General features: G+C 38.1%; 1 protein-coding gene across 2 annotated transcripts in view; it reads left to right on the top strand.

The window, feature by feature from the left end:
• DROSHA (drosha ribonuclease III) overlaps positions 1-21694 on the top strand; it is a 72734-nt gene that overhangs the window by 35578 nt on the left and 15462 nt on the right. For both annotated transcript variants that reach the window (XM_065628056.1, XM_065628057.1), the window contains exons 17-24: positions 4307-4414; positions 6487-6625; positions 7306-7366; positions 9298-9357; positions 11284-11383; positions 14358-14460; positions 17027-17097; positions 18167-18211. In XM_065628056.1, the coding sequence (XP_065484128.1) occupies positions 4307-4414; positions 6487-6625; positions 7306-7366; positions 9298-9357; positions 11284-11383; positions 14358-14460; positions 17027-17097; positions 18167-18211 (687 nt within the window). The remainder of the gene's footprint in view (positions 1-4306; positions 4415-6486; positions 6626-7305; positions 7367-9297; positions 9358-11283; positions 11384-14357; positions 14461-17026; positions 17098-18166; positions 18212-21694) is intronic.

The raw sequence follows: 21694 nt of genomic DNA, 5'->3' as shown, positions 1-21694 counted from the left end.
ACAAAAACCACACCACAGCAAACTTTTGAATTAAAGTAGGTGACCCTCAGTGGGAAGATAACTTTCAGATAGTCTGTTTCATACACATGACATCTCCAAAGTACAGATCTCTTCTCAAGCAGTTGACAGCCACTAGCTTTGTGATATGATAAAAATGAGTGCAATTTTAATATAATGTTGTATTAATAAAATTCAAGTAGTTATAATGGCCAAATAAATATACTAGAGGTATGCTTGCATCATTTTTTTTAGCTGTTGTTTTGGAGATGTTTTTTAAGAATTATATGCTTACAATTTCATATTAACTTAACAGTATGAAGTATAAAGTTTGAGAGTTGCTAGGCAAAGGTATAGATAGAAATCTTGTTGTTATCTTAGAAGTCTGGTAAGGCCAAGGGGAAATTCAAATGGGAGAGAAATGCTAATAAGTAAAATTTCTTTTCTTCTGTCTGGAACATTTCTTGTGATTCTACTGTTGCTCCTGAAGTCAAAGAAAGAGAATAGTGGAACAGTATCTTCTCACATAGCTGAGGAAAATTACAGCCCTTTTCTAATTTTTTGTTGTGAACTCTATGTATTTTCATAGGTAAACAGTGTAAGTTTCTAATTTAGGAGCTTTGAAACAGTTGTATTATTCATAATAACTTCTGTGATTTATCTCTAAATGTTGTCTTGGTTATTCCTGTTTCGTTTTGTTGTTGAAGGACAGCAAAACAGTGAAGAACAATGAAAGTAAAGCTATTTCATGTTTTTGTCCCCATCTGCAGCCATAACATCTAAATCAGCCAGTTCTTGTATGAAGGTCCTTTGATTTGATTTGAGAGGCCAAGAGTATGTCTGTAACAGGCCAACTGTACGTCTGTGAAAAAAAAGACTGCTACTGTTGCTAAATGCTTTTTTCCAGATTAAAGAAGGCTAAAAATAAATACACTGAAATCGACTCTGTGGACAGAGCTAAAGTGTAGTGATTTAAGATTAATGCTTTTAAAAGCATTGCCGTTTAGAAATTTAATCTTAAATCACTCTGATACATTGTAGTTGCTCTAAGTTCCAAGTAACAGTAATGACACCGGTCTTCACAGTCTCAGAAATGAACCACTTGGAAGGGGAGGAAAAAGTGTGAGTGAAATTTTCCAAAAATGTAAAATGGCTGTGTTCTGGCAGACTCACTTGAAGTTATCCAGTAGATGAAGTGCACTGCTTGGCCACCAAGCTGGAAGGCACTTCATACGCAGTCTGGCAGGATGGAACCACGCAGAGAAGATAACCCCCCACTCTCCCCCCACCCCAACACACACACACTCCCATCTTTGCCTGTATTATTGCTGGTGTGCCCTCAGCAGCTGTGTGAAGTGTTCAGGCTGAGGAGAGAAATAATGCATTTCAGAATGTTTTGGCTCACCTGGTTATTCTTAGTAGCTTCAGGTCAGGAGCATCTGGCAGCCTGGGGGATGGTGGCACTAGCTTATGGCACCTGAGAGAGTCCCTGCCTTGCCATGCCAGCTGCAACAAGAGAAGAACATGCAGCATAGTTAAAATCATATATCTCTAAAAACAAGAAAAAAAAAGTTACTTATTATAAGCAAATGCAAGTACAAAAATTATGGGATAACTCCTGTGGCCATATGGTTAAAGGAGACTTAATCACTAGCCATTCTGTAGTCTAATGCAATTTTTAAAGCATATATTTTATTTTCTTACAAAGAGATGCATACATAAAACATCAGAAACATCAAATAGCTATAATCCAACATGATGCACATTAATTGAATCAATCAAGTAGTTAATGCCATGAAAGCAGCACTTTGTCAATATAATTGCAACAGTTAAAGTAAAGGCCTTCTTTGTGCTCCCAGGGAGATGTCAATTCTTTGTTCACTGCACCACAGCTGATAAAAATCTAAAACTTGATATTTCAGGCTTCAAACTTAGGGCCAGTTTTATTGGTACAAACAATATTAAAACTTGCTTGAGGGACTCTTTCTGCCTAGTGCAGCGGAACATATAGGCAGGGAAGCAAAGCTGTCTCATGAAACGGATTTTGGGATTTTTGGTTTTGTTTTGTAATTAATTCCTTCTGTGAAAGAAGACATAGGAAGCACACCTGTATGTTTATATAGAGATGAGAGGAGTGTTCCCCTGGGTTGTAAATTACCCTAAGAAAACTCTGAATGAGTGACATGGTAACAAAATACAATTTCACTTGCTCAGTTTGCTTGGAGTGGTTTTGCATTTTTCTGCCATTCAGTGTCTCTTTCTTGGTGTTAACTAGTTACTTCCATCTGGTGGAAAAGGACCTGGGGGTGTTAATCGACAGCCGGCAGAACATGAGCCAGCAGTATGCCCAGGTGGCCAAAAAGGCCGACAGCATCCTGGCTTGTACCAGAAATACTGTGGCCAGCAGGACTAGGGGAGTGATTGTCCCCTTGTATTTGGCACTGGTGAGGCCTCACCTCAAACCCTGTGTTCAGTTTTGGGTCCCTCATTGCAAGAAAGACATTGAGGTGCTGGAGAGAGTTCAGAGGAGAGTGATGAGGCTGGTGAGGGGTCTGCAGCACAAGTCTGATGAGGAGCAGCTGTGGGAACTGGGGCTGCTTAACTTGGAGGAGGCTGAGGGGAGACCTTCTCACTCTCTACACCTACCTGAAAGGAGGTTGTAGCATGGAGGGTGTTGGTCTATTCTCCTGAGTAGCAAGTGATGAGAGGAAATGGCCTCAAGTTGCACCAGGAACAGTTCAGATTGGATATTAGGAAAAATGCCTTCACGGAAGGGGTTGTTGAGCATTGGAACAGGCTGCCCAGGGAAGTGGTGGAGTCACTGTCCCTGGAGATCTTTACAAGATGTGTAGATGTGGTGCTTAGGGACATGGTTTAGAGGTGGATCTGGCAGTGTTAACAGTTGGACTTGATCTTAAAGGTAATTTCCAACCTGAATGACTCTATGATAACTTTCCAGCTATGTGTTCAGTTCTCAAGAATTTTGCAGTCTTAAACAGAAAGTATTGCCATTGGTTATTCTTAACTTCTGAATCTTGTAACATTCACCAGTTTGTTTTCTGCTGTTCTTTCTTTAATGGCATGCAGAAATCTATAGCATCATTTATCCTGTAAATTACATATCATCTGCTTTGCATGCTTGTTTTTTCTTGCATCTCTTCACACTATACATGCATATTCTGTAATCATACATGTACCTCTTTCTGAAATTAATAGTGATAGCCTTTAGATTTTGATTTCCTTAAAACACCTAATTCTTTTGAAAATATTCACGTCGTGTTACTAATAGGAATGATTAGAAGTAGTAAAATTTGATATCGGTGTCACAAAAATGGTCACATGCATAAATTTCTTTAAATACTGACATTTCTCCTGTAGTTCTTACTATTCACTCTTATGCAAGATTTTTGATGTCAATATCGTACTTGCTGTGCTACTGTGCTGATAAACCGTATTACTTATTTCAACCCAGATCCATCTGGAGTCGATATTAGTGTAGAACTCCTGCTTTACAACATTGAAAGAGGGAGACTGTTGTTATTGCAACACAGAGTTAGTTAAATTTTTATTGAAACTTTCCCCAACAGAAGAAACATTATCTGTTTCTTAGGTGATCAAACAGCAACCTTTCTGATAGTTTTTAGCACATTAAGACAGGAAGTGCCAGACTGCAGCATTTCAAGAGGCCCTTCCTCAGAAGGAAATGAAGCAAGGCACTAATAACTGTGCTTGAAAAATCAAATACCTGCTGTTATTTGGTAAAGCTGGTTAAAGTGGTGTAAAGTACTTCTTCCTTAATTTTATGGGGCAGAGGAGAAATGGTCTTTCATCTTGGGTACTAACCTAAAGCTGCAGGGTGTAGAATGAGAAGGTAGAAGCATATAGCATTGTATTGAATCACAGTTTATTGAAATTTGATTGTAACTGGTGACCAAGTTTGTTTTTTTTTTTTACCTCATTCAAAGTACTTAAGTAGAAGACTGGTTTTATGTATTTATTTATTTAGTCCAGGTGAGGCTGTGTCCTCACTGTGATTATGCAGATGGACAAACCTGACTCAATGAAGTCCTCTGATGTTGAGGGTTAGGAAACCATGATTATTTTTTTTTTTTCTCTCTCATTTAAACCGAAACACTGAAAGTCAGCATTGTGACAAACTGAAAATTTGAGTTTCAGTGTTTCGGTTTAAATGAGGAAAAAAAATCAAGGTTTCCCAACCTTCATCACTGGCTTTGTATTTATAGTTTAGTCAGCTGAGTACTCTGTATACTGAAGTTGAATGCTTTTTCTTATTGCAATTGTTTTTTAGCACGCAATGATGCTTCCTGTCCTCACCCACCATGTCCGCTACCATCAGTGCCTGATGCATTTGGACAAATTGATAGGCTACACCTTTCGAGACAGGTGTTTGCTGCAGGTAAGATATGAAAAAAATCAACTACTTGTTGGTTTGTCTTCCTAATATTAGTGAGTTTATCCATAATCCTGCCTGCCGTACAAATTTAAGAAATGCACTGCATTGCCACAGCTTGGACGTACTTGATTACTTGCACTGCAAATCTTTCAAAAGTTTAAGTTATCCCATGATACTTCTAAATAGAGAAATCTTTTGTACATGTAGGCACGCACCTACCTTTGCTCCAGACCTACTGGTCTGGATTTACTTGTATAGAAAGACAAAAATATGCTTACTGAAAAGATGGTTGGGTGCATTACTCATTATTTCCATGTAAGTGCTGGTTTTAGATATTTGTGAAGAATACAATGTTAATCTGCAGATGAGCACACATGCCTTGCTTCTTCCTTTTGTGGTCTGTTGTTCCAAAAAAGAATAACTTAAGCACTGCCTTTTTATTTTGCATTTATAGCTAGTGAAGAGGAGTTTGCAGACTTCTACTGAGCTCTAGATTTCTACAAGTACATGGTGAAATTTTTGCATTTACAAACAAGGGCAGGAACTGGAGAGGAGAATTTGTTTTAAATGCATATTTGGAATTGATCAGCTCTAGAAGGCTGACTCTCGGCATGGTGGCCCCTTTCCTTTTATGTTTCTTCTGAAGTTACCGATTTCTGAAGTTACTGGTTTCTGAAGTTACAGGATTTCCCCTTGAAATAAGCATCATCTCCCTCCACTGACGGGCTGAGAAAGGTGCATTTTCTCTAAGTTGAAAACATGGAGTTTCTGTATGTGTATGGAGGCTTCACTCCCAGACTACTTTAAGCAGAGGCTTATGGAGAATTCTTTTCTCATAGCTTCTCTGTTTTCTGGAAGCTGGTTCCCAGGGTTTGTCCTACTGAAAGTTACACTAAACACTGAGCATCTTGTAGAATTCGATTGTTCACAGGCTGCCTTAGTTTTAATACAAAAGATAAAAATGCAATGATGGTATGGCAAGATGAGTGATATTAGTGAGGAATTAAAAAGGACTTGGAGAAAGTTTTTACTGTTGATAAAATGTAATTTTACTCTCTAAAATAATTAAAATTTACCTAAGTCTTGTGTTTGGAAAGCCACAGACAATGTTTGAATGAACTACTGGAATGTCTTGGCTCACAGTCCTGCAAGTGTTTCAGAAGTGATTTCTGCAGCTTGAATTTGCCAATGTATCTCTTGTTTTATATGCAAGGTGTGTGTACACATACATTTGTACATGCATAATATTTTTAGGTGTGTATGTGTAAAAGGGAAAATGGTTGAGTTTGCAGGATAAAATCATAAAAGCTAGCTGTAGCTCTATTTACTGTGGTGGTGTCAGCAGCAGAGTAAGCTTTTGGTAATGTGAGATGGTACAAATGGAAAACAGAAAACCAATCCTTCCATTGCTGTTCACTTCCAGTTGAAGAGTGGCCCTGTATAGTCAGGAGAGAAAGAGATCTTCTGTAAATAACCATGCCAGAAATTATATACTTGCTTGTCATTGTTTGGTATTTTGAAGTAGGAAAGCTTTATAGGTTTTTAAGTAACCTAAATCAAATATGTGAATGGTTGAAAAGTTCTCTCAGTTGTTCATATTTTTAGTATGAATATTTATGCTGGAACGTTAGAGTGAATATATGTTTAAATAAGTAAATGTATTGAAATCAGGTCAGCAAAGCTGGTGACAAAACTCTTAAGCAAATCGACAGTTCATGCTTTCTCTCTCCTAAACTAATTTTTCTTTGGGAAAGAAAAATCACCACAAACAAACAAGCAAAAAACCCCACCAACAAATAGACAAAAAACCAAAACAAAACCAAACAAACAGAAGTTGGAAGTTAATTAGTTAAACTGGTGATTTGGCATAAATGTTGCTTCTTTCTGACATCTGAAATAGTACATTTTACATTTAAATTGCTGAAACCAAGCTACTATTTGATGACATCACTTTGTAGCCTTTCTTTAAACAAAAATATAACAATTATTAGCTACAAGTCTTAAGATTTTTTTCTTACTTTTGCAAAAATACATCTAAGACTTCTTTTTTTTTTCCCGTATGTGCTATATTACAGCTTGCCATGACTCATCCAAGTCATCACTTAAACTTTGGAATGAATCCAGATCATGCTAGAAATTCCTTATCCAACTGTGGGATTCGACAGCCGAAGTATGGAGATAGAAAAGTTCACCATATGCACATGAGAAAAAAAGGTTTGCTGTTATACCACTACCATTTTTCTCTCACCTTACAATTAATCAGTAAGAAAATCTTTTGTCCATTATTATCTCATTGGCCATTGTTCTTCTGAGAGATCCCTTCAGTGGAGATTTTCAGTGGTTATACAGAGATATCAGTGAGATCTTTCTAAAAGACTAGATTTTTCGAACTGGTCAACAAGTAAAGAGCTGAGAAAAAGCAAGGATTATAAATGGGAGGATGTATTTTCTTTGGTTTTTGGCTAGTATTGTCTTCCTAATTTGCTGCTCAACATGGTGAGCAACTGGAGGATATTTCGTAAAAATGTCTTATTAATGTGAAAATATGTGGTCTGTCTGTCTGCAGAATATTCCTTACCCCTTAAAAGTATATTCAGCTGTACTGAAGTAAATTTTTCATTGTTTATGTAATGTTTGGAATGTCTTTTTCATGCAAAGGTGGTATTTTCATCTGGCACTTCGAATGCAAAAATGCAATAGTATTGTAATGAGACTGCAGTCAGTTAGGCAGAGAGCATCTGTAAGGACTATACTTGCTGTAAGTAAATGCTGTAAACAACAGGATGATCTTGTGTGCAGCAATTACAAAGTAATATTTCGAGTAATTATTTTCTAAGCCTATTCCAACTGAATTAGTGGTTATTTATTTAATGGTGCATTGTTTATATTTCTAGGGATAAACACCCTGATAAATATTATGTCCCGTTTGGGACAGGATGATCCAGCTCCTTCCAGGTAATAGAAATAATGGTTTGCAAGTAGTGAAGCTTTTGCAGGGGGAGATGTTTGATAGAAACAACCAACTTACTATCAGCAGCAGCTTTGGTAAATAGCTGAAATGAAAAGTCATTTTGAATTTACTTTTATATTATGAAGATGTGCTGAACCTCCATTAGCAGTGGCATAGTAAATGTTTGGTCATGCCCACAGAAAACTCCTGAGGAAGATTTTAACAGATAATTCTATCATTTTTGTTGATCCCTGAAATGAGGAGGACTAACAGGCTACCTTTTTGCTTTCTGCAGGCTGAAAAATAAGATTTGTTGTTGTTATCATTGCTATAAATTAGATTCTCCATCACATTTCCTCACAATAGTACCTTCCTGGCATGGCACCTTGTTAACATGAGTGTGATACTATAAGTGGGCTTAGTTGATTTACTGGTTCAATTTAAAGACATATGCAAAACCCATTAATGTTGTAATATAATAATCCTTAAATGACCACTAAGAATTCTGTGCAAATAAATAATATTTAAGATGTGGTTTATAGCCACAAGCACTATATTTAGCCAAAATGAATAAACAAAGCTCATAGGGCTCGTGCAAGAAGCAGTTGCATGTGAAATGTCCTAAATGCGTGAACTAGAGGTCAGAGTGTATTTAGTTAATTAGTGCTATAACTCAACCTTTTAAGAGTCATCATTTTGGAGGAAGCTCGGGAATGGGAGAAGTTGAATCCTAAATAATTTTTTGTTGCAATGTTCCCCAAGTGCTGTTTCAGCTAGACCATATCCTTTTCTTTTAGAGTCAGCCTCGAGCTTGTTTCAGCCCTCTTAAGATAACAAGAGATAAGGCTAAATTCCATTAATTCTCACAAAATAACATAAAAATATAAAATCCCACTTTAGAGAGATCTTTGTTTTCTGCTGTGTTGCTACACAGAGGAATTGTAGTTTTGCTTGCACTTTGTTTTACACAGCAGAGGTACCTGAATGCTTTCAGCCAGTAACAAAGGTCTGCTATTTCAGAAATTAGACTAACTATATGATTGTTAGGGTGGTACAAATTACAATAAAAGCTGTCAAACACTTGAAAGAGATCATCTGGATTTTAAAAAAGAAAAAAAAAAAATTCCTGTGGCAATGGGCTTGATTCTGTTACAATCATGTCCGAAGTCAAAATGGTGCTACCTATATGCTTTGATGTGTAGAGCAGAAGCTTGTGTGTATTCAAAGACAAATTAATCATCTTTTTCAGCTGCTGTGTCCTGTTAGTCCTTTGTTACATAAGCAGGCAGAGAGTTTTGAGGAAACGAAACTTTTTGCAAAACAAAGGAAAATCAGGAACAGCGATAAAAGAAAAGGAAAACACAGGAAATATACGATTCTACAAGCTTAATGGCATCTTCGAATGCATCTTCTTGTACAGCCATTTTTTTTCTTTTGAGCTCAAAGGAAGTTACAGAAAACAGGGCATTTAAAGGTGCTATGAAAAATGAAAGTACTTACTCCCTTGCCATACCAACGAATGTGTTGCAGAGTCATCACACCCTGCAGGTGTTAGTCTTAATTACATACATGTCTCCAGTTGCATGCACAAGACTGAAGACCGGCTGTTTGTTTCAGCACTGGTGCCCGCTGATGGACAAAGAAACCCGACCTCAGTGCCAATCAGCGGTGCTGTTTCCTTTCTGCATTCATTAAGCTCTGACAATAGCTCAGAATGGAACACATTGAAGTTCAAATGTGGTAGTGTCAATCCTAAGTTTCAAGATTCATGTAGTTGTTATTCTGGTTTGGAAAGGATTTTTCCGCAGAGAGGATGCAAGAACATCTGTCATGGCTGATTAGTGATCAACTCTGGTTTGTCCTGTTTTAATTGTATTGTGTAAATAACCAGCATGTGTTACTTAGCTGATAGTAAACCTTAAAATGCCTTTTTCAGAATTAACCACAACGAGCGTTTAGAATTTCTGGGAGATGCTGTGGTGGAGTTCTTAACAAGGTAAATGCGGAATTCTTCGACAGTCCTCGCCTTTGTATGTTATTGTCATACTATCAGGCTTATTAAGCTTTGTAGTGTCTCCTTTCTGACTGTGCATGTTTGCAATCCTGCACATCTGCACACAGCTCTCTTGAAAACTCCTTCAGTGCTGATGATACAACAGGGAAGACTGCAAAATGAAAAACGAGAGTTTGTGTTTCATAGAGTGCAATTTTAAGTTGGTTTGGGCTAGAGATTTTTCAGCTACAGGCAAGTCGAACCCTTTTTTTAAAAGAAAGATGTTTTTCCTAGCGTACCATTTTACTTCCATGGGTTGTTTTTCTCTAGCTGCAAATGAAAAGCATTTACTGGTAATATTGAATGTGTTGCAGTTCTTATATTTCCAGTTATTAGGGCTGTAGCTTCCTTAATGTCTGTATGTAAATAAAATAGCTGAGCATAAATGTAATTTATTTAGAAGTAATAACAAAAAAAAAGTTTCATCAAAAATTGCTGCAGTTTTCGTCTGTTGTCAGTATTCTGACATCAGTGAACAACACAGGAGTATTATCAGTTACCTACATTGGCCCCTCTTACCTGACTACTAGAGGCAGGCAGTTTGCACAAAAGAAAGATTATGATCCCTTTTCAGCTGCTTTGTTCTACTGTTTTTAATAGGGGAGTAGTCTTGTTTACTGTAAGGCTTCTCTTTAAGCAAGTTTGTTATATGAATAGCAAGACTGCCCTTACCTCTCCATTTTCTACTAGCCATTATTAGCTACTCAGTATTAAAAGCTATTAGTCTTTAAAGGTCTCCACTGCCCTTAAAGCCCATGGCCTTTTCTCTGATACAACAGCACAGGCTGAGAAGATGGAAGACTTGCTGATTAAAATATCTTGCATTTTTCATTGTCATTGTTCATCAACCGTCAATTGACTTTTTGAGCTAACTTTTGTTTCAATTCAGAAAAAAACTGAACTACATTTCTGTTCAATAGAGCATGTAAGCACCTGTTTAAGTCAGAATTTTTTTCTAACTCTCCTGACTTCAGGTCTCTGCTTTTGTGAATTATGATGCTTGATTGAATTGCCTCTAAGTTTCACATCAGTTTTTGCCCTTAAATAATCTTGCATCCATCTGCACTTTTCTCCCTATGTACTAGGTTAATGAAATATACTATTAATTAGTGCCATCCATGGCTATATTTGTGGGATGTTTAAAACCCTCTCTGTATTAGCTTCTTTCCAACATGGGTTAGATAGTCATATATGAAGATATTCAGAAAAAAATTATCCTTTACTTAGATCTTGGTTGGATCTCTGAATTAATTTTTTTGTTTCTGTTTTATGAATTATCTTACTTGCATGATTACAAACATCATTAAGGGCAGTAGAAAGCCTGTGATTTTTACTCATTGTTTCTTTTTTTCTGTGGTATTAATGACTTGCACATTTGATAAATACAGACTGTTGAGTTCTATTCTTTGGCTTTGTTAGCATCTGTTAAAGTGCTGTAAGAAACTTGTAAAACAAGTATCCTGAGTGGTTCTTCAGCCTGAACAAGTAGTATCATCACCTGTGGCACAGCCTTTCTTAAGGCCAGCAGTTCCCTTGTGCTTTATTCCTCAGCATCCTCTGGGTGTCAACCTTGCTGAACCCACCGCAGGTGCAGGGCAGAAGCCTTCAGATGAAGGAACTGTGTGTCATCGCAGGAATTTAGAAATTGTGCTATGCAGTAGAGCAACAGCACTCTTCCACCGCTGTTGCCAGTGCTATCCAGTCAGACATTATTGAGCATTGTTTTAAAGTTTGTTTCTTTATCATACTTCAAGAAGCGATCTGAGTTACCACCTGGGAGCTGAGGGAAAGGCACAATCCCCTAGGGGCACATGTGGTTCATCTTTAACCAAATGCTGACTGCACCTGATTTGATTTTTGTTTTGCCAGTGTCCACTTGTACTACCTGTTTCCCACTCTGGAGGAAGGAGGATTAGCTACGTACCGCACTGCCATTGTGCAGAACCAACACCTGGCTATGTTGGCTAAGGTACAGTTCTATACATCTCCGTATTTTACACCCATAGGTAGGATACTACCCTGTTTCCCCGAAAATAAGACTTGCCCTGAAAATAAGCCCTAGCATGATTTTTCAGGATTTTTGAGGATGCTCGAAATATAAACCCTACTCCAAAAATAAGGCCTAGTTACAGTTCATAAAAAAGTCAATTAAAATAGTGTCCAGGCAGCTATACATGTAAAAAAGTAAGCATCTTTTGGAGAAAAAAATTGTATAAGACCCTCTCTTATTTTCAGGGCAACAGGGTATTAGTGTGTGGATTACTTCTTGAGGGATCTGCCTGCTTTGAACATCAGTGTCTTTATTGTGTTTTGCATACAAGATTTGGGATACAGGAATGCTTTTCAATTTGCAAGTAGATTTTAAAGATGAAGTAGGACCTGTTGTTTTCTTCAAAGTATGCTTTTAGAAGCAGTAATTTCTGCAGGCAGAAGGATATGTTTTTAGGATGCTTATGTTGAAGGTATATCTATATTTACCTTTAAATTGCACAGGTACTGAAGCTGACAGTAGAAATTTAGGGAAGAAAACGAAACAAACTGGTTGTTTATAAAAGGACTTCCTGACAGAACATGTAGGGAGAACGTGGCAGGAGGTGGTAAAGAAAGTGGGGAGAAAACATCATTTTGTCTGCTCTCTAACCTATGCAGTCATTTTCAGATCCACTGTGAGCTGTGGAAGAGAAATATGAGAGAAAGGCTTTTGGTGAAAAGTTGTATTATCTCATCAGAAAAAAAAAGAATTTTATTTCATTTAGTTCTGTGAATGACAGAGCTTTTTACATTTCTACGTGATACTGAGGGGCAGGAATATGATAGAGAACGTTGATAAGTCTCTATTCAAAGATAACTTGGTATTCCCTTATTCATACTTGATTTTGTTAGCATGTTTTTTACATCCGTAAATCTCAGACTGTGTTCTAATGTATTAAGCTATGTGTGCATGCGTACACACATGTCCACTGTGTACTGCTGGTAGTTTTCAAGTGCTCTTTTAATCTTATCTGTTCATATTCACACAGTAATTTAAACAAGCATATCCAATCTTGAGATTTTTGGCATGATTTCTAACATGTCATCTTTTTGCTCAGCTCTCAGGAGAGGCATAGAGTAGGAAGTGAACACAACCACTTTCCTCCAAAGCTTGCTTTAATTATTTAGATAAGCATGAATTGATTGAAATGTTTCAAATCAAGGTTCTGTTTACAAATGTGGTATTAAACTGCCTGACGTTTGAATTCAAGTTACTATTTTAAAACCTGCCTCAGGAAAGCTCATATATTCTTAAAGCTCTGTTCACAGCCTGTGTACATGGACAATTTTTTAATATTTTATTGCAACATTTTTAAACTGTGTTTATTTATGTTAGATACAACTGTAAATATTAGATGTCTGTACATTCCTAATTTCTCAACTTACCCTTTTTTCCTCGGCTATATCTTACAAGATGTTCCTGGTTTCATCCTCTTTAATTAGCCCCTGCAATGTCATGTTGCATTCAGTTTACTTACTCAACATAATTCTCAGCTCCTCAACTTCTCTGTGCATGTGGAATGCCGTTTTAATTGAGGATCAAACGATAAATTTATGTAGCCTCTAAGGGACATTGTAGCAGAAATTAAAAAAAAATAATCTGAAACATATTGTGATCAAAAAATGAGAAGCAAAACACATGCAAAAAAAGCTGAATGCAAGCTCTGAAAATTGAGATAAGTCATTGGAGGTGGGGGAGGCACACCGGTACCCAAGCAACACCTGTTAACATGAACAATGGCAGTAATCTGTAAGAAGTCTAAATTCGATATAAACCAGTCAATGTTCCGCTTTTATGTTGACTCTAATGAGCACTTTCCACACTTTATAAAGAGCAATGGCACATGGGAAGTGGTAATTCACTGTGTTCTGGAACAGTGAGTAGGCTGTCTTTCATTGAAAATGGAAAACTCATTTTTTTCTAGTTGAAATGTGTCTAAACTATGTACCTCAAACAACTTAGTCTCCACTTTTACCTCTAAAATACGCTTCAGGAGGATGAAGTTGAAAGTTGATGAGAAATTAGTTAGTAGAAGCTTGTACCCAGTTGGGAAGAACTTATACAAACTTTGCAGGATGCACAAATCTCTTCTTTAAAAATAAAATAATGCTTTTGTGTCAAAAAGATGAATATGTATAGAGATTCTAGTAGCTCTTACCTGCGTTTCTATAGCAGAATTATCACAGGTTATATAATAGATCTGACTCACTACCTGAGACTCTGGCAAGCAGAACAATGGTTTAGGCAACAGATAAATGATAACGATGCACCTTTGGAAGGGAAAAGAAAGCTAGGTGGCACTGTGGATTAAAGCATCAGTCTTCTGCTAGCAGTGCGCAGAGGCTTTTGTTACTGCCACCTGTTGATGCTCTTAAAGGAAAAAGCCAGATGTTCAATGGATTGTGTCTATCAGAGCTCCTCTTCCTCACCGTTCTACTTTATCTTCTTCTTAGAGGCAAAATCTTTTTCCTCAATGCTAATTCCCTCCCTTTAAATGTCCCTTTGGTATTTCTTAAGGCAAATCACATGAGGGCAAACTACTGGCAAGAAACACATCACATTGCACCATCCAGCTGGCATCAGGCTATTTTTCTGTCACACCCTCAGCCCTCTTCTTGAATTCATTCCTAAATATCACTAATAACATGTTTTTGGTCTGGCTTCCCTTGACAATTTGGTTTGATAATTCTTAGCTTTCCCACACTATCACACTCTAGTTACTTGCCTCTGATAACAAATGTGAAGTCTTCTAATTTTAGCATATGTCTGAGCTGAAACTGTGGAGAAAAGCTTTAAAGTTCCCTCAAACTCAGTTGCTGCATAGTAACAGTGTAATTGAACTCTAGTGACTAAAACTGGTACTGTTGTACTTCTAAAGCTGTGGTTTTAACTCTTTCCCCATATTCTGCAGAAGCTGGAACTAGATCGATTTATGCTTTATGCTCACGGTCCAGACCTTTGCAGGGAATCGGATCTCCGCCATGCAATGGCCAACTGCTTCGAAGCCCTAATAGGTAAAGCATGTGTGTTTGTGTGGGCAGACAGTTATGTTTTAGTATGTCTACATGCCACGTTGACTGTGGAGAAAGCACAGGTCTGTTTTGAGGTGTGTTAGTAAGGGTAGGTGATACTAGAGCTGCTTAAATCTTCTTTGTCTCTTCCCATCTCCTGCATATATGCTGTGTATAGCATGATGACTATGCAGAATTTCAGTGAAAAATCTCATCTTTTGTACCCCGCCTCTCATGCACTGAAGATGCACTCATTTAATACCGTTGTGGCGCAGCACTTCTGTCTGTCATGGCAGAATTCCACCTCTCGTGTGCCACCACGGCCTGCCGCCTGCAGCCGGCTGGAGGGAGGAGTTCAGCCACCATGTCCTGGCAGGAAAACTGCAGACTCACTGCTTCCAGTAGTACTTGCACAGATCTGCAAAATGTGGAGTCTCACTTAGGCCCTGCATTTTAAACTCTGCTGCTTGCTTTCCAAATGCACCAGGCACCCCCAGCCAGGTTACCAGCCCCCTTCCGCTGTGCCCTGCTAACCTTTTCCTGTGAATTAAATATGACATTTGCCAAGTAAATATTTTTTGATCTTTGCATTCTCCTTACAAATAAAAAGCATGGCAATATGCTAGGGCTAGTGTAATAAAACTACCAAAACCCTCTATCTAAGAGTGAAGGGGAGTTGTGTCAAATTTGCTGTTGGGCATTAAGATGCTGATCAGTGGTTTGCTGGACTAGTTGATAAATTTATGTTGGAGAAGAAATCAGGACTACCTGACCACAGTTACCAAATAAGCAAACAATAAGGCAGAAATCTGGTCCATTATATCCACGCAAGCTCTATTTGAAAGAACATATTTTTATAAAACTTGTTTGAATACACAAAGTGAGCTAAATCTCACTGATTTGACTTCGTATTCATCCAAATGTACTGTACATGATACTGGCTATTGGTGTTGTTTAGCCCTGATCCAGGTCTTTACGTACTACAGAAGCTTCTAAAGCATTTTGTCTTGTTTTGAAAAGCAGATCTTAGTTGGCTTAGCTGTCAACAGTTCTGTGCATTCTGCCTTGGGCCAAATTGCATTTCATCTTATCAAGAAATAAGATTTCTCTTTTTAACTCTATTTTGCTTTTAATGAGTGCTTTGATCTTTAATTTTAAAATAAAATAAAATATGGAAAAGGAACGCTAGATATGTATCTGTGGCTTTGTTCATAAACTTCAGCTTGTCTAGGATATAATGACGAAGGCTATTTGGCAAGCATTGAGATTTGCTGAGAGGGCAGGCTTGCTGTTTAACCTCCAATACAAAGTTATTCACAAAGTTAATTGAACAATAAGATTTTTGTCAGGGTCACAGCTAAAATCTGGGAGCTTGTTAAGGGACTACAAAAGTATATGTGAGGTCTGGACCTCCTACTTGAGAACCTTTGTTGAAGTCTGGTGCTTCTTTCCTGTGATGAAAATAAGAACCAAGAGTATAAGCGGGCTGCCTAGGACCTGTTTGAAATTCTGTGCTCTCATAATATGCCTCTGGCAAGATAGTCTTTTAAACCCCCAAAACTGTTCTCCAAGCAGTCCAGAGAAAGTAGTTGACCTAGGCAGAAATTGAAAGGAAAGAGGAAGGGAAAGACAGCAAGGCCAGCAGTGTTCTGCCTATATGTGGGAACATCAATTCCCTTTCTCTGTGTTCTTCATATAGTTGCCTATTCCCTTTGCTTTCATACAGGTATGTTTACAAGAAATAGTTTGAGGTTTTCAGAAGCCCTCCTCTAAAGAGTATCAAAGGACAAAATGTTGATACTGAATGTATAAAGTGCCTGTGCAGATACAGTGTATATGCTACACACAAAATGTAATATACTAGCACAAATTTTGCAGAGCTTGTTACTAAAGGATCACGTGGAGGGCTAGTAAGGGCTGTATATGGGGGGAGGGGGTTGGTTTTGTTTGAGTTTGATTCGTTTATTTCTATTTTGTTGTGGGTGTTTTTGGTTGGTTTTTGTGAGGTTTTGTTGTTGTTTTTTGTTGTGGGTGGTTTTTTTTTTAAGTACTGTAATCTCCAGACATTGAAAGGTGCAGAGGTGCTGTTTCCAGTTCAGACAATGCCTTACTGTGATATTGAGGAGACCCAGAGGTTTGGAATAGTCCTGACAGAATTTAATGTTATTGAAAGTACAGAATAAATGAAAATTATTTGCCAGCTGTTGAAATGTATTTCATGGCTTTCTCTATCTACATATGTGGTATAGTTAGCTGATTACCAGAAACTACTTTTAGAAATGGATAGCTTCTAGCCTAATTTGTTTAATCTTTGCTCTTTGAATGTATCGTCTTCTATCACTCATTTAACTATTTCGGGTTTTTCCTATTAATTTTATGACAGTTGATTTATGTTGGTGTTTAAAACACCTTACATTTCTCAAAAAAATAGGTATTAGTACAGAAGCATACTTTTAAAAATAAATGTGTTGGAGATGAACAAGGCAGAGGTCTTCGATTTGCCTGTGCTTAGTAATTTTCGAAGTACTAATGCATTATCAAAGATTGACATCTTGGTCCCCTCATGCAGGAGCTGTTTATCTAGAGGGGAGCCTAGAAGAAGCAAAACAATTATTTGGACGTTTACTCTTCAATGACAAGGTATTTATATGATTTGATTTCTATTTTAAAAATAACTGAAGGTATGCTTTCTTGTCCATTGTTTTACTTGAGAATCACAAATGAACAGGAATATACCTGCTGTACGTATTTCCTGGAAACTGAATGTAGTGTGGTGTGTTTAGGACCGCAAGCTGCACTGATTCAGGCAAAAATTTATGATGTTTCCTCAGGTGTGCATTATCTTGGTTGGATTAGGTAGGGAAGGGCAGGTGACATGGGAATCCTGCAGACTTCCATTCAAAGTGCTGCTCTGACAAGAGAGATGGGTGCTGTGGGGAAATGACACACATGTCGAGCGACTGTTCCTGTTTCATCAGTTAAATCCTCCCACTCCTAAAATTTTTAAACATATCTTTGAAAAAAATACAGGGGATTGCATCTAATGTTTACCCAATTGCATTATTAAAGTCTGATCTGTTCTTGCATAGTGCATCTTAAATCACTGTTAATTGGAAATTTATCCCATATAATGGCTAAGGAAAGTAACCAATACATGCTGCTGGGATAATACATGTGGTGATGGTGGGGGAATGAATTATACAGTGTTTTCCTTCTTGAAAGTCTCTGAAATTACAAAGCTTATTTGAAATAAAAGTATTTGGAAGCTTATTGTAACTCAGTGTTCTTTTGCTGCTCAGTGCCTGTAGTGAAGGAAGCCTGTATTAAATAGAAGAAAGTAAGTGGTGTGTGGTTTTTTTTTTTTCCTTTTTTAGTCTTTGCCTTTGGTGAAGTCAAACTTGCTACTGAGGAGTACTTGCAAATAAAGTTAGTCCTGAGGCTTGAACAAATCTTTTTCTTCCTTTAACCACTTTTTATTTGGTTCAAGGATTTTCCCACCTCTTTGACACAAGCTAATTGGGAGACTACAGGCAGTTTCAACAGCAAATACACGATTTCAAAAATTAGTTTGCCAGCACTATTGAATTTGCAATAAGCAGAGTCAGCATCTGAAATAGTTCAGTATTTCAAGTAATGACATTTTATTTAGTACTGTGGAATTTGTTAAATGACTCCCTTGAGCATTAAAGGCATCTCTCAATGTTTGCAGGACCTGCGGGATGTATGGCTTAATTATCCACTACACCCACTCCAAGTAAGTGTATCCCTTTCTATAATAAATTTCATGGCTCTGTTTTATTTTCAGAGATGCTTTTCCATAGGTTTCCATTGCAATGACATCTCAGAAATTGTGCTAAAAAGTAGCTAAATTAGTGTATATATATTTGCCTTTGTGTTTGGTTTTGGATTTTTTGTTGTTTGTTTTTTGTTGGTGGTGGTTTTATTTTGTTTTAATAAATGATGAGTGTCTGCCTCCCTGAGGATTAATCATCCATCTTTCCTTGGCTCGTGTTTGATATATAACTGTGCTTATACAATAGATCTAGTGAGAGGTAACATTTTGGTGGCATCTCATTCATCTTCTCAAAGTTGGGATAAACTGGATAAATGCAGTCTCTTTAGAAAGAGTCAACATGTAAAGGGCAAGTCCTGCCTCACAAATGACTAGATTTTAGAGGAGACAGAAAAGCGCATGATGATGCAGATGATACTGTCTGCTGGGTTTCCTAAGAAGCTATTGGAAAAGCACTCACAAACAGCTTTTAGAAATGTGGGATTTTTTTAAAAAAGGAAGAAAAAAAAATAGGAACGCCAGTGGATAGTGTCAGCCCTTACAAGATTTAAAGGAATGGCCGAGACATAAGAAATGGAGAACAGGAGTGAAATGACCACATCTTACAAGGGATGAAAATCGCTGGCAGATTTCCCTAGGGGTCTTTGCTGAAGTACAGGCTGTTCACATCGTCAGCTTAGGGAAGAGGATGAGCGGTGAGGTGGCTGTTTGTTGACAATACCAAATGTTCCAGGGTAGCAGGGAAAACAGCAGACTGAAGAATTGTGGTCTGATCGCGAGCATGTGAGAGTGACTAACTATGGAGTAAAAAAGCAGAAGAAATTCTGTGTAGGTAAATAAAAAGGGCTGTGCATGAGGGAGCAAAAAGCAGTCTCAGCTACACAGGCAACTGAACTCCAAACTGACCATTATCACCCAAGTGTGGAATTTTGGTGCTGGAATATGTAATTTTATGAAAATGTCACCTGAAAGCTCAGTAGTGTTTAAGGAAAAAAGCAAATTGAGTGTAATCAACTAATAGAAAAGAGAGAGGCAACAAACCAAAAGAGATTTTGATGCTACTTCAAAAAAAAAAAAAAAAAGTGGCTATTCTTACTTCTCCTTCAGGCATCCTGATGTAGGTGATTCTTCCTCAAAGGTATTGCTATATGAAAGAGATGCCCAGACTGGCTGGAGGAAATGCTTAAGCCATTTCCCAGTTCCAGAAAGCCATTTAACAGTGTCACCATACTAAGGACATAAGACAAAAAACTGATAAGAAAAGATGCTGAAACAAAGTGATAATTTTCATTTTCTTGTGTTATTGTGCCCTTTTGAATTTTCATATACTAAATATATATTATTGATTTTTTTTTTTTTTTTTTTTTAATATACTGAAGGAAAGTGGGAGAAATAGATTTGGATTTTGTCTCATCTTGACATGCTGTCAGTCTGCCAGCCCTATTCTAATAATTTTTGAATCTGTTGCTCAGTTGCAAGCAATATAATAATATTAAAAAGCTCAGACACATACAATTGTACGTGTTTTGTGAAAACAAGTAGGCCATGCTAGCCACATGTAAAGACAAGACTATATAAGCAATGTGTTGTAACTGCTTCAACTGTTAAAAAAGCATACTTTAGATCTCACTTCTTCTTTGAGTAATTATTTCTTGTAGTTTAGCCCCAGTCCCCCACCCCAGCCGGTAGCTAAAACCACATTTCACTCACTCACCCCTTTCCTGCCCCTGTGGGGATGGGGAGGAAAATCAGAAAACAAAGGCACAACTCGTGGAGGTGGATGGATACCAGTTGTTGGAGCAAGCTTTGATTCCATCATTGTCAGACTTTGTTTTGCTCATTCTTCTTTAAACTGCAAGATACTTACTGAATATTGTTAGTCTGATGTATAGTATTATGCAGCAATTACCATCATACAATTCAAATAATGGGAGTATTCTCGTCCAAAATCAAATCCCCCTGAGGTACACATTGGATTCCTCCACCCTTCAGCATTATCCACCAAGTGCACCCAGGTCCCTGAGTAAAAACAATCCCACAGATGGGTTTGCCTTTGCCCATCCCTTGATCACGAGGCCATATGTATGTTGCATCCCTTCCTTGATGACCTGAGGCATCATGGACCCACTGAGCTATAAATAATTCACCTTTGTGTTGCCAGTCCAAATCTACCTGAGACACTTTAATCTTGGCAGTTCGCTCCACCTGCGGGTTGTTTTGATGTTCTTCAGTGCTTTTTTGGAATATCCAGAGCATTTTGGTTTTAAATATTCTATCACCTCATCAGGATCCTGCACTTGTTCAGGAGTGAAGCTCCAAACCATCAGGGGGGAGAAATTCTCTAGATACCTGCCCATGTTTTCCCACATGGCGTTCCACCCATGACCATCCAACCTTGGGGCAAATCTATGGGTGATATTCTTAACACATCCTTTTGTAATGCTGTATATGACCTGGCACGTATTCAGAAGACATAGCAACCAGAGCATGCTAGCTTGAATATCCCCAGGGTGTTCAAAATCCTCAAAAACTGTTGCACCTAAGCCACAGGAGAAAAGGAAGGTGAAGAAATGAGGGAAAATTTCCCCCCTCCATCTTCTCCATAGACTGGCTGTGATTGCTAATCAATTCTGAGAGATGGCACCCGAGCTATGGAAATACCAACAATGTCTTATAAAAATACCAGCAGAGCCATGTAAGAAATGAAATCACCATCTTATAGGTTGATATTACGTGGGACAACAATTTGATAAATCTAATCCTTTTCCCAGATGTAATAAACAGCATTGCAGGGAACACGTAGGGCATGTAGGAATTCAGATGACACAGCCATGTGGACAAACAAAGAAACATCATGACTTAATTAATGTAGTAAACTTTAACACACTCTGGTTAGCTCTGTTGTTATTCCAACCCATCATTTCTCCTACCTTGCTCACCAAAAAGGACTGTCATAGTTTAGCCCCAGTTCCCTCTCCAGCTGGCAGCTAAAACCATGAGCTGCTGCTCACTCTGCCCCCGGTGGGATGGGGAGGAGAATCAGAAAACGAAGGCAAAACTCATGGGTTGGAATAAGAACAGGTTAACAGAACAGCAAAGGACAGAAAAAAAACCCCCGAACAAACAGTAACAACAACAGTAATGGAAGAACCTACAAAAGTGATGGGTACACAGAACAACCCAATCCATGTAGCGACAGCCCACCCTTTTCCAAAGTGGTAACTGGGCTCCCAACTGCAGCTCGCACCGAAGAACTGTCCCATTGCCCCGGCCACAGCTCACGCTGAGAAACAGCCCTTGCCCTGAGCTGTGACTCTCACCCAAAATACAAAAGTACCAAACTGTATGGTCAAGAATGAGCCAACCCTGACTGCACTGGCCATGCCAGCCAGAGACAGAGACACTGCCCCCCCCAGCTCCTCCACTATGTAAATGAGCATGACC

The sequence above is a fragment of the Caloenas nicobarica genome, chromosome 2 (assembly GCF_036013445.1).
Source record: "Caloenas nicobarica isolate bCalNic1 chromosome 2, bCalNic1.hap1, whole genome shotgun sequence".
NCBI classification, from domain to species: Eukaryota; Metazoa; Chordata; class Aves; order Columbiformes; family Columbidae; genus Caloenas; species Caloenas nicobarica.
This window is presented reverse-complemented; position numbering and strand designations above follow the sequence as displayed.